Here is a 16,447-nt window from a genome sequence, read left to right as displayed (position 1 = left end):
TATAAAATGCTCTCATACAATTTTGTTACTCTTTACATGATGCCTTTATAACTGATAGACATCCACATTTAAAAAATGAGAAATGAGTAACAATTCTTACGATGTGACCTTCAAAAGAGATTCATGCAGACTGAAGAGACACATTAATTATCATCTCCCCCCGTGTGTCTACCTGTCTCTGGATGTGGGTGTGGGCGGGCTTTATCACTTTATAGGTAACATGGGGGAAAGTAGTCAAACTCTTAAGTACAGAAATTTTCAATGTTAAAATTAGAAACTGTTCATCTCTAATGTTCTGAGGCCAAGCACTCCTCACAGACAAGCCTCTGTTTGAAGTCTCCCTTCCAGGTTTTCAGAACTTACTCCATGAGCTTAAGAGCTGTGTGGCCTGCCCTTTACATGGGTTACAACTATCCATCTGTTGGGTCATACAGAGTGAGGGGACAGTCCATCTTGTGGCTCCTCTTCTACAGACACCCAAGGGAAATTCTGCTTTATTGATCAGAGCCAATCTATGATTTCTGATCCTCAAATAGCTCCTTCCTAAAGAACGACTGAAAAAAGGTAAGGATGAGTATGAATCTGCACAAAGGAGGTACCTAAAAACCATTTTTATTTTCTAAAGACTCATCTCATTGGTTCAAAATAATCCTATATCCTCTTTTCTAACCTCTGAATCTAGTCGATCTCTCAGATCAGGACAACTTCTCATTTCTATTAGAAGAATCAGCATAATTCCATGGCAGGGCTAACAAAATTAATAGCTAGTACAGCCAAGTGGGTGCCGGGCGACTGTGCTAACTTTGCTCCGCATATGTATCTCACTGAATTTGTTTTTTAAGATTTTGTTATTTATTCATGAGAGGCACAGAGAGAGAGGCAGAGACATAGGCAGAGGGAGAAGCAGGCTCCCTCCAGAGAGCCTGATGTGGGACTCAATCCCAGGACTCTGGGATCAAGACCTGAGCTGAAGGTAGATGTTCAACCGCTGAGCCACCCAGGCGTCCCTCATTAACTCCACAACCCTACAATGTTGCCACTATTACTGCTTCCGTTATTGAACTTGAAAGTCGTAGGGTCAAGTTTTGCACTGACGTGCTTCACCATTATACTATACCAGTGATACCAAAGTCCATATTTTAACAATTTGCATCATTCTCAGCAGATGGATTGTGCCAGCAAATTGATCTCTTACCTGGGTGAATCCATTAAATGTACCACCAGAAGCCTAAACAGAAAGGGAAATGAAAGTATGTTATGTTTTACCATTTTTGTGGGATCAGTAAATATCCATCAGACAAATTGGAAAGTGAAGACCACCACACATTTTAAAATAATACAAAAGGTTGCTGTGCATGAAAGTGTTTAGGAAATGCAAAAGGCCATACTGTATTATCTTAAATAGGCTGACAAAAAAAAGATTATTTTTGCAATTATTGCTGGCATGTGGCTCAGTGCTAACCAAAGCCCACTTTCTTGATAATGAGAAGATGATTCCAGAGAAAAGCCATGAGGCGTTAAATACCTCCTTTTATAGGCTGCTGATACAATCTGAAGTATTTTCACTATTTCTTTAATACATGATTTGGATAAACAGCTATTAGGAGTCTACGGTTTCAGGGGGCCCGGGTAAAAGCATTCCATGTGCTCTTAATGCTGTAGAATCACTTTAAGATGAGTAAATTAGTCTGTTCTACATATTTTTAGTGCTTGAATAGTAAATATAAAGTAGAATAAACACAACTAGTGGGATGGTAAAATAGACTCATTAGTTCCAACACAAACATCCTGCTTTCTGTATTTTCTTTTTCTTTGTCAACCTATTTGTATTTGGTTTGCACAGATTTCAAGGAGATGAGGCAGGCCTCAGAGAAGATAGTGATGGATGGATAATGAAGTAGGTGGAAACATGAGGAAAAACAGAACCTACAGAAGTCTTTGGCTAGTCTATACTACGTAATGGGGTAAGTACCTCTTCTTTATCAGGCTCTATTTCTTGGTACAACAATCCATATCTCTGGTTAGCAATTTCATCTTCAGATAAATCTGAGTTGCTGATGTCATTGTCTTGGGGACTAGCAGAACTCTCGGTGCTAGCATTGTGGGAGGCTCCCAGAACCAATGGTCTAGCTACCTCTCGGCTTTGTTCCCAGCAATTAGCATATACATCTGCTGCTAAGCTCACCGCCAGCCCTCTCTCACCTTCAACTGTATCTAAACGTTCCCAGCAATTATCTAAGCCTCCTGTATCTCTGATAGGCCAGTGGTTAATGGGATCAAGCAAATTGGCAAATCTACTTGCTTGGCCATCTGGTATACCAGAGAATTCTAACATATCCATACTATTCACTGCTGAATCCAAGCTTGGCTGCCAGATTTGACCTGGATCTGTTGCCCAAGAGTCTGTTTTTACAACTGTTGGTAAGTTAATGGTATGGTTACAGTTCCCAGTCACCATACTCCCAGGCCGCTCTATTAATGAGTCTTTTGCCTTATATAAACACCAATCTCTTCTGTTTGCATTAGTTCCCAGAGAATAAGTAGGATCTGTCCTAGAATGAGCTGTCACTTCATGTTTTCTTGATAAAACAATAACCTGACTTTCATTCCTGTCAACCCCAGGAGTATGTAACACAGCCTCAGGCTGAATCTCTTCAGCATCTGCACTGCCTTGTCCTGAGTGATCATGGTTAGGAGGATCTATTAAATTTTTCCTTATGTCTTTTCTAGTTAAATCCCATCCCTCAGGGCTGGCAATTTCAATATTAGATACAGAATCAGTCTGGAGACATCGATTCAAAATATCTGCGTGATGGGTGGGTTTAGCTCCAGAGCCCTCTATAATTTCAAAATTATTTATTTCTACTTGATTCCCCTCATCTAGTCCTTGGTTTCTGTCACTAAATTTGGGAGCTAGATCTACTCTTTCTAGGTCTTCCTCTAATACATCAGCTTTATCAAAATATATTTCATTGGTCCTTTCACTTTCCTTACAACTAGCTCTTGGATCTTTCCTCATTTCCTCTTTATTGATGGCTAAGGTCTCCTGGTCTTGCTTTCCTTTTGTCTTAAGAAGATCTACTAGCCTGTCTCCTGGACTTCGACATGCTTTCTCTCCAAATGCCTCTGTACTTTCTAGTGCCTTGGTATCGATAGCTCTAGTGTCTACCTTTTCACATGTCTCCACACCTGCCCACATAGAATCTTCTATCTTCTGTTTCTCTTCTGCTTCTTCTGACTGTTTAACTTCTTCTTGACTTTCTTTGATCAGGCCACCAGTTTCTGTGGCTGCCATCTCTGAGGCAGGTAAGTCATGAGGCTGGTCCATCTCCATACCAGCGGCTATGGCAAATTCAGCCTCAGGCATAGGCTCTGGGGACAGATGTTCATTTCCACATGGAGGGGCTGGCCCCATGACATCCTCACCCTGTTCAGCTACAGTGTGCCAGTCAGCAGAAGGAGGAATTCCAGTAGATAATCCCATGTCTTGCTCTGCTTCAGAGAGACATGAAGAGTCTTCCTGAGACCCACCTTGGGTAATTTCCTGGCTGACACTCTCTGTACTAGCATCAGGGCCCCAAATAAATGCACCTAGGTCAATTTGAGATCTTTGAATTTCTTCGGCCAACCCACTCTCTGGAGTTTCCTCCATGATCAGGTTACACAGGGAAAGACTTTTTGAAGAGTCAGTCTTTAGAGTATGCAGAAGAGCAAAGGAAAAAAAAACATAAGATGAAATAGATCATGGTAAGATTTGATGAGAAACACAAAGCTATTCAGTATGGTAGCACCAGTTAAACAAACTAGAGAGCTTATAAATTAAATGGCTTAAGGTTAAATCTGCGACTAGCAATGCTATGAGAAAAGAAAGCTCATCCTACATACTATCCATGTATATAATGTATAACAAATATTTTTTTAAAATCCAGAATATTCTGGATATTTACCTACCGGTTGTACCAAATCAGTGCTTGTCTGTTTGAGGGGAAAAAAGGATAATTAATAATAATAATAATAATAAGGCAAAAGAAGCAAATTCCCTAGCATATTAAAATCCCATGCTGTCCACAGTCAACATTCTCCTGAAAGCTGTGACTTTTACTGGTTCAAGATTAATTTTTACAGCTTGTTTTGTGATAGAAATGAGTTTTGTTCCTATACTAAGACTACACAATTGAAACATGAAGAAAGCCTCTCTCATTTTCTAGTCATCAAGGATGTTTCAGGGCTATTATAAGACTTCTGTGTTAGCAGACTCTGAAATGCAAAGTTTCAAATAAATAAGCAAACCTGAGAACATCGGAATAAGTTCAAGCCCTAGCAGCCACAAAAGTACACAGTATCAGATGCTCTGACACAGAATCAGAACAGATGTTCCCTAAACTCACCCTACACATGAGGAGAATCATGGGATGATTCTCCTCATGTTCTCCCCCCAAACCTAGAAGCCTTGTCTGTACACAAACAGACAACATGGGGAGACTGAGCGGATCAAGGAACGCCAGCAATTATATCCAGAGAGCTACCGTTTTGCAATTTTGTCATTGCTACCACTCTTAGCAGGCTTGTCCTCTGAAATATTCCATGCTCCTTCCAGATGATACCTTCGCCCCCCCCCATACCCTTCCTAGCTAGGACAGAAAAAATGTATTATGATTCCAATAAAGATATGAAATACTGGAATAATAAAACATTAGCATGGACAATGCTTGATCTTCAAGAAAATTAACACAGAGTCGGCTAGAATTCAAATGTCCTGAATGTTAGTCCATATATCCTCTTTTGTGATTATACAAGCAAAGCCAGGTCACTATAAAAGATGTTTTCAGTCAAAGCTCTGTTTGTGTCTTTTTCCCACCTCTAATTTCTGGAAATGCTCATCCTTGCAACATCAGATTAGCAGAATACATACCATTAGTAGCAACAGCTACCTTTTATTGATATGTACTGGATGTGGGGCTAAGCACTCTACAAATATGACTTGAATCCTCACACAACCCTCTGTGGTAGGTATCATTACCCTTACTTTACAGATGATGAAAATGGAGGCTGAAAGAAACTCATAAATTGCTCAAAGTCATATTGTTCTAAGAGGTAGAGTCTGGACTCTAATCCAGGGCTGCCTGGCTCTAAAGTTCAAATTCTTATTGATGAAGCTTCATTGGAAATAAAGTGAGAAAGTGGTCCCCTGTGCAGAGTAGCCTATCCCTTATATTTTCTCATCCATGTTTTCTTCTATTCTATTTAAAAGCAACAAAAAATGTGCCTGCCCTTCACTACAACATTCCAGGAGCCACCAGTAATCACAGGAAGAAGCATAAAAGGGCCTAACACCGAATTCTTGCTTGTCCAGGCATCTGGCACCCTGACGCTCTTTTCCTCACCATTGTTTCCAGGTGCTGGTAATGCTTGGGACCATCAGGGAGCTGAAGATAGTTCTAGAGGACTACGTTATCATTGAAAATGCCTGGGTCTTCTTTGCTCCACAGGTGAGTTAAAAAATAACAAGGTCTCCAAATTTCTAGGGATCTAGGTACATCAAAATATAAGCTCTTCGTATTCTTACCGTCCATAGGTCCCAGGGCAACGTCTGAAAGCAAACAGACAAACAAAAGTATGGTTAGTATACAAATCCCAAGCATGTAAAAAGTACTAAGGTGACAAAAGTTCTTAAAATGAAACATTTTTGAAACATTCTGTACAGCACTGTCCAAAAGAACTTTATTTGGTGATAATGTTCCTTATCTGTGCCATCCAATATGGCAGCCACTAGTCACATGCATTTATTGAGCACTTGAAATATGCTAGAGTAACAGAACCAAATTTTAAGTTTTACATAATTTTATTTAATTTGAATTTGAATAGCCAAATGTGGCTTGTGGCAACCACACTGGACAGCAAAGGACTAGTCTGCTTTTCACTATACAAGTAGAAAGCCGTATCTGAAACATGATGAATGGTTTTACTGTAACACACACACACACACACACACACACACACACACACACAGTTAAAATGAAGTACAAGGTGTCCAGATACTAGAGTTTCTCACATCTTAGAAGACATGCAGCTCTGAATCATTGCTGATGTACCTCCTCTCTTCCTCCCACCAAGAGGATGCATTATGACCAGTTTGATAGTAAATAAACCCCAGAAAAAGAGTTCTTCAATATGCTGAATTAGATGATAACAGAGCTCAATTAATAGATAATCATGCAAAATAGTAGGGTGCCCCCTCACGCATATGGATGAATTAATTATACTTACTACTGCCATTTTAATTATAAAGCTCACTGATCCCGGGGAATGGATCCAGATGGTTCAAGTGATTTCTGCTGTGCATTTGGGAAAGTGAGGGAGACTCCTCTTTCTCATTTCCTTTGTGGCTGTGAATTGCTGGTAAAGCCACATCCTTACTGCCTTTGTCTTTGTGACTAGAATAGATCTGTGTTTACGCACTTGTTTTGAATCTGGGCCCGCTCTGACTGTACCACCCCAGCCACCCTGCATCTCTATGCAGCCTGGCTGGTCTCTGGGTGAGCACCCAGCTGTCAAACGGCTAAGAAAGGAGAGTAGAAGAGCTAAACGGAAAGCCACAGTTATTTGTATGTGGATTCCTTCTGCAACCAATATGTACTTTCTGATTATTCAGATGGTTTGGGTTTTCTTGCATCCCAGCCGCTTAAGAATGACAGCCCCTAAAAGGTACTCCATATCCCTGCATAATGCAGACAGCACTGGTATTTTCCCCAAAAGAAGGCAGCAATGTGAGACGTCATGTTTATCAGTCCTCAGAATCATGAAAGGATGTGTTAACTCATGTGGACACTGTGGAGATCACAGGTGAGGTGTTCTGCTAGCAGCAAAAACATCCATTTAAAACACGAGGTCAGGCGATGGGCAAGGGAGATCATTCTGAGTGAAGGGGAATGAAGGCCTGCAGAATCTAATGGCTCTGTTCTTTTTTGCTATCTCAGCCTCAGACTGTCCTTGGTCAAAAGGAGATGTGATTAGAGCCAGCTCACAGGATGACTCTGCCATGAGGTGACTCAATTTAGAGCCACCGGGACGCCAGGGTAGTTTAGTACCTGGCCTGAGGGAGAACACAGGGCACACGTGGCTTTTCCTAACTGCAGTGATGCATTTTCATCAGAAGAAAGACTTTTGAAGGTTTAACCAAAGTCATTTTTTTTTTAGATTCTGCATCTTCGTTTTTTTTTTTTTTTTTTTTTTTTTTTTTTTTTTTTGAACTTTCTATATAATTTAATTTATGCTTAATTGTTTTTTTTTTTTTCCTTATTTTTTTTAAATTAACTTTTATTGGTGTTTAATTTACCAACATACAGAAAAACACCCAGTGCTCATCCCGTCAAGTGTCCACCTCAGTGCCCATCACCCATTCCCCTCCAACACCCGCCCTCCTCCCCTTCCACCACCCCTAGTTCGTTTCCCCGAGTTAGGAGTCTTTATGTTCTGTCTCCCTTCCTGATATTTCCCAACATTTCTTTTCCCTTCCTTTATATTCCCTTTCACTATTATTCATATTCCCCAAATGAATGAGAACATACACTGTTTGTCCTTCTCCAATTGACTTATTTCACTCAGCATAATACCCTCCAGTTCCATCCACGTTGAAGCAAATGGTGGGTATTTGTCGTTTCTAATTGCTGAGTAATATTCCATTGTATACATAAACCACATCTTCTTTATCCATTCATCTTTCGATGGACACCGAGGCTCCTTCCACAGTTTGGCTATTGTGGCCATTGCTGATAGAAACATCGGGGTGCAGGTGTCCCGACGTTTCATTGCATCTGAATCTTTGGGGTAAATCCCCAACAGTGCAATTGCTGGGTCGTAGGGCAGGTCTATTTTTAACTCTTTGAGGAACCTCCACACAGTTTTCCAGAGTGGCTGCACCAGTTCACATTCCCACCAACAGTGTAAGAGGGTTCCCTTTTCTCCGCATCCTCTCCAACATTTGTTGTTTCCTGCCTTGTTAATTTTCCCCATTCTCACTGGTGTGAGGTGGTATCTCATTGTGGTTTTGATTTGTATTTCCCTGATGGCAAGTGATGCAGAGCATTTTCTCATGTGCATGTTGGCCATGTCCATGTCTTCCTCTGTGAGATTTCTCTTCATGTCTTTTGCCCATTTCATGATTGGATTGTTTGTTTCTTTGGTGTTGAGTTTAATAAGTTCTTTATAGATTTTGGAAACTAGCCCTTTATCTGATATGTCATTTGCAAATATCTTCTCCCATTCTGTAGGTTGTCTTTTAGTTTTGTTGACTGTATCCTTTGCTGTGCAAAAGCTTCTTATCTTGATGAAGTCCCAATAGTTCATTTTTGCTTTTGTTTCTTTTGCCTTCGTGGATGTATCTTGCAAGAAGTTACTGTGGCCAAGTTCAAAAAGGGTGTTGCCTGTGTTCTCCTCTAGGATTTTGATGGAATCTTGTCTCACATTTAAATCTCTCATCCATTTTGAGTTTATCTTTGTGTATGGTGAAAGAGAGTGGTCCAGTTTCATTCTTCTGCATGTGGATGTCCAATTTTCCCAGCACCATTTATTGAAGAGACTGTCTTTCTTCCAATGGATAGTCTTTCCTCCTTTATCGAATATTAGATGGCCGTACATTTCAGGGTCCACTTCTGGGTTCTCTATTCTGTTCCATTGATCTATGTGTCTGTTTTTGTGCCAGTACCACACTGTCTTGATGACCACAGCTTTGTAATACAACCTGAAATCTGGCATTGTGATGCCCCCAGCTAAGGTTTTCTTTTTTAAAATTCCCCTGGCTATTCGGGGTCTTTTCTGATTCCACACAAATCTTAAAATAATTTGTTCTAACTCTCTGAAGAAAGTCCATGGTATTTTGATAGGGATTGCATTAAACGTATAAATTGCCCTGGGTAACATTGACATTTTTACAATATTAATTCTGCCAATCCATGAGCATGGAATATTTTTCCATCTCTTTGTGTCTTCCTCAATTTCTTTCAGAAGTGTTCTATAGTTTTTAGGGTATAGATCTTTTACCTCTTTGGTTAGGTTTATTCCTAGGTATCTTATGCTTTTGGGTGCAATTGTAAATGGGATTGACTCCTTAATTTCTCTTTCTTCAGTCTCATTGTTAGTGTATAGAAATGCCATTGATTTCTGGGCATTGATTTTGTATCCTGCCACGCTACCAAATTGCTGTATGAGTTCTAGCAATCTGGGGGTGGAGGCTTTTGGGTTTTCTATGTAGAGTATCATGTCATCGGCGAAGAGGGAGAGTTTGACTTCTTCTTTGCCAATTTGAATGCCTTTAATGTCTTTTTGTTGTCTGATTGCTGAGGCGAGGACTTCCAGAACTATGTTGAACAGCAGTGGTGAGAGTGGACATCCCTGTCTTGTTCCTGATCTTAGGGGAAAGGCTCCCAGTGCTTCCCCATTGAGAATGATATTTGCTGTGGGCTTTTCGTAGATGGCTTTTAAGATGTCGAGGAAAGTTCCCTCTATCCCAACACTCTGAAGGGTTTTGATCAGGAATGGATGCTGTATTTTGTCAAATGCTTTCTCTGCATCTAATGAGAGTATCATATGGTTCTTGGTTTTTCTCTTGCTGATATGATGAATCACATTGATGGTTTTACGAGTGTTGAACCAGCCTTGTGTCCCAGGGATAAATCCTACTTGGTCATGGTGAATAATTTTCTTAATGTGTTGTTGGATCCGATTGGCTAGTATCTTGTTGAGAATTTTTGCATCCATGTTGATCAGGGATATTGGTCTGTAATTCTCCTTTTTGGTGGGGTCTTTGTCTGGTTTCGGAATTAAGGTGATGCTGGCCTCATAGAACGAATTTGGAAGTACTCCATCTCTTTCTATCTTTCCAAACAGCTTTAGTAGAATAGGTATGATTTCTTCTTTAAACGTTTGATAGAATTCCCCTGGGAAGCCATCTGGCCCTGGACTCTTGTGTCTTGGGAGGTTTTTGATGACTGCTTCAATTTCCTCCCTGGTTATTGGCCTGTTCAGGTTTTCTATTTCTTCCTGCTCCAGTTTTGGTAGTTTGTGGCTTTCCAGGAATGCGTCCATTTCTTCTAGATTTCCTAATTTATTGGCGTACAGCTGTTCATAATATGTTTTTAAAATCGTTTGTATTTCCTTGGTGTTGGTAGTGATGTCCCCTTTCTCATTCATGATTTTATTAATTTGAGTCTTCTCTCTCTTCTTTTTAATAAGGTTGGCTAATGGTTTATCTATCTTATTAATTCTTTCAAAGAACCAACTCCTGGTTCTGTTGATCTGTTCCACAGTTCTTTTGGTCTCGATATCATTGAGTTCTGCTCGAATTTTAATTAACTCTCTTCTTCTGCTGGGGGTGGGGTCTATTTGTTGCTTTTTCTCTAGTTCCTTTATGTGTAAGGTGAGCTTTTGAATTTGAGATCTTTCCAGTTTTTGAATGTATGCTTGTATTGCGATGTATTTCCCCCTCAGGACTGCTTTTGCTGCATCCCAAAGATTTTGAACGGTTGTATCTTCATTTTCATTAGTTTCCATGAATCTTTTTAATTCTTCCTTAATTTCCTGGTTGACCTTTTCATCTTTTAGCAGGATGGTCCTTAACCTCCACGTGTTTGTGGTCCTTCCATATTTCTTGTTGTGATTAAGTTCTAATTTCAAGGCATTATGGTCTGAGAATATACAGGGGACTATCCCGATCTTTTGGTATCGGTTCAGACCCGATTTGTGACCCAGTATGTGGTCTATTCTGGAGAAAGTTCCATGTGCACTTGAGAAGGATGTGTATTCAGTTGAGTTTGGATGTAAAGTTCTGTAGATATCTGTGAAATCCATCTGGTCCAGTGTATCATTTAAATCTCTCGTTTCTTTGGAGATGTTGTGCTTAGAAGACCTATCCAGGGTAGAAAGAGCTAGATTGAAGTCACCAAGTATAAGTGTATTATTATCAAGGTATTTCTTGAGTTTGGTTATTAATTGGTTTAAATATTTGGCAGCTCCCACATTCGGGGCATATATATTGAGGATTGTTAAGTCCTCTTGTTGGATAGATCCTTTGAGTATGAGATAGTGTCCCTCTTCATCTCTCACTATAGTCTTCGGGGTAAATTTTAATTTATCTGATATAAGGATGGCAACCCCTGCTTTCTTTTGAGGACCATTTGAATGGTAAATGGTTCTCCAACCTTTTATTTTCAGGTTGTAGGTGTCCTTCTGTCTAAAATGAGTCTCTTGTAGACAGCAAATAGATGGGTCCTGCTTTTTTATCCAGTCTGAAACCCTGCGCCTTTTGATGGGGTCATTAAGCCCGTTCACATTCAGAGTTACTATTGATAGATATGAGTTTAGTGTCATCATATCTATTCAGTCCTTGTTTTTGTGGATTATTCCACTGAACTTCTTCTTAAAGGGGAATTTTAAGAGTCCCCCTTAAAATTTCTTGCAGAGCTGGTTTGGAGGTTACATATTCTTTCAGTTCCTGCCTGTCTTGGAAGCTCTTTATCTCTCCTTCCATTTTGAATGAAAGCCTTGCGGGGTAAAGTATTCTTGGTTGCATGTTCTTTTCATTTAGGACCCTGAATATATCCTGCCAGCCCTTTCTGGCCTGCCAGGTCTCTGTGGAGAGGTCTGCTGTTACCCTAATATTCCTCCCCATAAAAGTCAGGGACTTTTTTTCTCTTGCTGCTTTAAGGATCTTCTCCTTATCTTTGGAATTTGCAAGCTTCACTATTAAATGTCGAGGTGTTGAACGGTTTTTGTTGATTTTAGGGGGGGATCTCTCTATTTCCTGGATCTGAATGCCTGTTTCCCTTCCCAGATTCGGAAAGTTTTCAGCTAGGATTTGTTCAAATACATATTCTGGCCCTCTGTCCCTTTCCGCGCCCTCGGGAACCCCAATTAAACGTAGGTTTTTCTTCCTCAGGCTATCATTTATTTCCCTTAATCTATCCTCATGGTCTTTTAATTGCCTGTCTCTTTTTTCCTCAGTTTCCCTCTTTGCCATCAACTTGTCTTCTATGTCACTCACTCGTTCTTCCACCTCGTCAAGCCTCGTCGTTAGGACTTCTAGCTTGGATTGCATCTCATTTAATTGATTTTTAATTTCTGCCTGATTAGATCTAAATTCTGCAGTCATGAAGTCTCTTGAGTCCTTTATGGTTTTTTCTAGAGCCACCAGTAGCTGTAAAATAGTGCTTCTGAATTGGCTTTCTGACATTGAATTGTAATCCATATTTTGTAACTCTGTGGGAGAGTGGGCTGTTTCTGATTCTTTTTTTTGAGGGGTTTTCCTTCTAGTCATTTTGCTCAGTGCAGAGTGGCCAAAAACAAGTTGTATTGGGAAAAGGAGAAAAAGAGAGAGAAGGAAAGAAAAGAGAAAAAGAAAAAAGAGAAAGAAGAAAAAAATAGGGGAAAAAAAGAAGAAAAAGAAAGAAAAAGAAAGAAAGGAGAAAAAAGAAAAAAGGGGGGGTGGGGGAAGCAATCAGAAATCAAGAAGAAAGAGAGAAAAAAAAGCACAAAACAAAACAAAACAAAAAAACAAAAAAAAAAAACAAAAACAAAAACAAAAAAACAAAAAACAAAAAAAACCACGGGGGAGTATCTTCCGATTCTGTGTAGTTTAAGTCCCTTGACTTCCCCTGGAACTGGTCCGTGTCGCTGGTCTTCTGGGGGAGGGGCCTGCTGTGCTGATTCTCAGGTGTTGGCACTTGGGGGAGCTGCTCTGCCCCTGCCTGGTGCAGGGCTCGGTGGGGGTTGTTGACCCCGTGAGGCCCCGGGAGGAAGCCACAGTGGCGGGGGCAGCTCTGGGACCCTGGATCCAGTCCCCGCAGTAGCTCCGGGGCTCTCCTTCTGCAGGGCCTGGGGGCTCCGGGGCGGGGCCGCTGATCTGCTCAGTTCCAGGCAGGAGCGTCCTTGCTGTCCTGGGCCCTCCCGGCCTCTGCCTGTCCCGGGGGAGGCCGGATCCTGGGCTGTGTCCCGGCGCCCTGTGCTCCGGGGCCTGCGCTGTTGGATTCGCGCTCCCGGCGGTGCAGCCCCCTCCGCGGAGCCGCCGCCCGAGCCTCTCCGAGCTGTTCCCGGAGCCGCGCAGCCCCCTCCGCGCGGAGCTTCTTCCTCTGCGCGAGCCGCCACCGCTGAGCTGTTCCCGGAGCCGCGCAGCCCCCTCCGCGGAGCCGCCGCCCGAGCCCCTCCGAGCTGTTCCCGGAGCCGCGCAGCCCCCTCCGCGCGGAGCTTCTTCCTCCGCCCGAGCCGCCGCCGCTGAGCTGTTCCCGGAGCCCCGCAGCCCCCTCCGCGGAGCCGCCGCCCGAGCCCCTCCGAGCTGCTCCGGGTCCCGCCGAGCGCTGCAGCCCTTAGGGAGCTCGGCGCACTCTCCGGGGTGCAGTTCCTCTGTTACTGTCCCAGGGAGCCCGAGGGCATCCCCGCCTTTCTGGGGATCCTGCTCCAATTCCCGGGGAGCCCCTTTCCGCGGGGAAGGTCGGTGCAGCTCCTGCTCCTCCGGGACGGGGCTCTCCTGTCCTGGGGACACTCGCCCCAGCCTCAGCCCGGCTCCTCGCGGGGCCCCTCCCCCTTGGAGGCCTTTTGTTTCTTTATTTCTTTTCCCCGTCTTCCTACCTTGATAGAAGCGCGAACTCTTCTCACTGTAGCGTTCCAGCTGGTCTCTCTTTAAATCTCAGGCCGAATTCGTAGGTTTTCAGGATGATTGGATGGTTTTCTAGGTAATTTGCTGAGGACAGGTGACCTGGAGACCCTACTCCTCCGCCATCTTGCCCCTCCCCCCTGCATCTTCGTTTTAAATCTACACAAATTTCCACGATCTGGGGATTTATTTGATCATGAATTGATACACGAGAAGTTTCTCTCTCAAGTCAAACTTGCAGATAGAAAGGCTGTGGAATTGCATCCACGACCAGAATGGCACACGGTGCAGAAACCTCCCTTCTGCCATAGAGCAGCGAACGCTGGAGAGTGAGGCAGACAAGTCCTATGAATCCTGCACAACGAGAAAACTCTAACAGGGAAGTCTTCCAAATGAGATGTGAATTTGTTTTCTGCTTTCCTTGGTCACCAGGGCCGAACCCTCAAACTTGCTGACAATTACTATATTAGCATTTCCATATCCAATATGTTTTAGACAACATTCTGATGACTGTTAAGAAACCTTCATTAAAATAGGTTTCTGTGGCCAAATAAATTTGGAAAACTCTAAGTTAAACAAGTCTAAACAGTTTTTTCTTTTATCTGCAGAACTTCTTGGAGCCTTTACTATTCTAATCCATATCATGACTCTCCTTTTAAAAGGGAGCTAAAAGAACTTTCTGAAACATTTATCTAAGAGACCCATTTTTTTTTTTGCAAAGTACGTTTAAGGCTAGTATCTGGTCTGCTTATTAATTCCCTGCTTGATTTTTATTGTTCCCATCTTACAACAGGTAGGCCTTTAGAACCTCAATCACATTCTGGAATTCGGCATGGATTAGGAGAAGCTTTATTTATTGAGGTTTATATTAAGGTGATAGTGGCTTACTGTAAGGTATTAAGAAGACTTCAAGACCAGAAAATTGAGCTAGGTCTCAATCCTCAACTTCAGTTTTACAATACACCTTCATTAATTCATTTGAAGTTTTTCTCTAGCATCTTTGGATGTGGTCAAATTCAAACGTGAGCCCCCAAGCACATCAAGAATATGGATATAAACAATTTCTGTTCAGCCAATTTTGAGTTAACCTCCTTTCATGAGCATAGAGAATTGTAAGGAAAGCCCACCACAGAGAAATCATCCAGAAGTCATCACAGAGCCCACCTGCAGATTCCCTCTGCTGGAGAACTGGAGAACTGCTAGAGATCACTAGTGAAGTGGGGAAAGTGGGGCGGGGCGTGGAGAGCAATGAGCAAGGACAAGCTGGGTAAGCAAGGCCTACTCTGGCCATTGTCAAGATCATAGAAGGAAAGCTTCTGCAATGTGGAGGGGAACAACATCATTGAGTTGAAAACTATCAGGACTGGAAAAGCTTTCTCTTGGGGCATAATTTCAAGTTATCTCTAATAAGCTTTAATCTGCAAAACGCTGAGGAAGGAAAGTACAGAAAATAAGTAAGAAGACCAAGCCCAGGGCCAAAAGAAAGAGCTTCATTTGAAGAAGCTATAACATATATCATCCAAAGCTGAACACTCTGAGTGCAGAATAATACTAATAATGACAATTACTTTGAGATGGAGGTTTCCTGGGCAAACTGGATTGTGTGACTATCCCAGCTCTATGGCTAGAGAGAGCTAATGGTAGGGGGACGTTTGGAATGATAGATATAGATAGGGTCCTCTCTCTATACGTCCTTCCCATTAGGGAACAGTTGTCAATCCCAAAGAAAAATTAATAGTCACTTGAAATGGACAGGGGTCCCTGACAGGCAGCTGCTGCCCTACAGAGCTGATTAAAGTTTATAAAATGTCATGCCCAGACATCCAAACCACTACTGGATACCTGCGACATGGGTGAGTGGGTCACTCCAACAGAACCTACAGGTGCCACCTCAGGTTTGAAAGGGTCAAAGTCCAGATCCAACAATGTCTCCTCTTTCTTCACCTCAGGGACTTCATTCTGTTGAAATAAAATAAAATAAAAATATGGGATTTTATGATACAATCCATGTATGACTCTCGACACCACCGAATGTCCCCAAGGCAGTTCTGATAGTTTACCATTTAGGTGGCTCACCAGTAAGCACCCAGAGTCACCAGCTAAATGTGATGAAGAGGGAAATAAGCAACTCTGGAAATAACCAACTATAATTTAAGACACCCAGGAATATGACCCAGGCTATAGTTCCTCTCCTCTGTCTAGCTCCGAATCTGGCCAACGAAGAGAAAATCTGAGAGGTATATCCTGATTCCGGATGCCACCAAGATCCAAGGACTCTCCTCTGCTAATTCAGAAATCTCAGATCAAAAATTACAGATAGCTGGGTGAATAAAATGGGCCAAGGCTTAGACCCAGGACTGTAGCCCCCTGCTGTGATGTCCCCTGCAAAGCCAGCATGTAAAAAAGGAAGGGACACTGTCTACTGTGACTATATCCACCTGCCTCATCCCCTCAGAGGGGCCCTATCCCTTGATTTAGTTATCATGTGAATCATTCTTCATCCATAATGTGTTGGTCTCAACTGTGTGTATGAAGGAGGGAGGGTAAAAGAGAAAGAGGCAAGGAGAGGACCATGTTCCCCAACATTCACTGGAAAATAACATTCCTAGGTTAGAAAGACCTTAAGACAAAGAAGACATAGGATAAGAATCCTACTATGATAGTAGCAAACCATTTATAGTACTGAACATTAATACGTGTTCATTTATTGTAGTATCATGATGCAAAAAAAAGTAACATGGGCTTGAAGTTAGCCTAACCCTGGCTCGAGTTACACAGTAAGGGTCAGAGCTGAAATAAAGTTTC

General features: G+C 42.2%; 1 protein-coding gene across 5 annotated transcripts in view; it reads right to left on the bottom strand.

Annotated features, from left to right (window-relative positions):
* Positions 1-16,447, bottom strand: part of AMPH (amphiphysin) — a 220,821-nt gene that overhangs the window by 34,415 nt on the left and 169,959 nt on the right. For all 5 annotated transcript variants that reach the window (XM_041773241.1, XM_041773242.1, XM_041773239.1 and 2 more), the window contains 4 exons: positions 15,485-15,601; positions 5,567-5,590; positions 3,952-3,975; positions 1,196-1,228 (listed from right to left, as the gene is read on the bottom strand). In XM_041773241.1, the coding sequence (XP_041629175.1) occupies positions 1,196-1,228; positions 3,952-3,975; positions 5,567-5,590; positions 15,485-15,601 (198 nt within the window). The remainder of the gene's footprint in view (positions 1-1,195; positions 1,229-3,951; positions 3,976-5,566; positions 5,591-15,484; positions 15,602-16,447) is intronic.

This window comes from Vulpes lagopus, chromosome 11 (genome assembly GCF_018345385.1).
Source record: "Vulpes lagopus strain Blue_001 chromosome 11, ASM1834538v1, whole genome shotgun sequence".
Lineage (NCBI taxonomy): Eukaryota > Metazoa > Chordata > Mammalia > Carnivora > Canidae > Vulpes > Vulpes lagopus.
The sequence above is the reverse complement of the archived record's forward strand: the minus strand, read 5'-3'. Positions and strand labels throughout refer to the sequence as shown.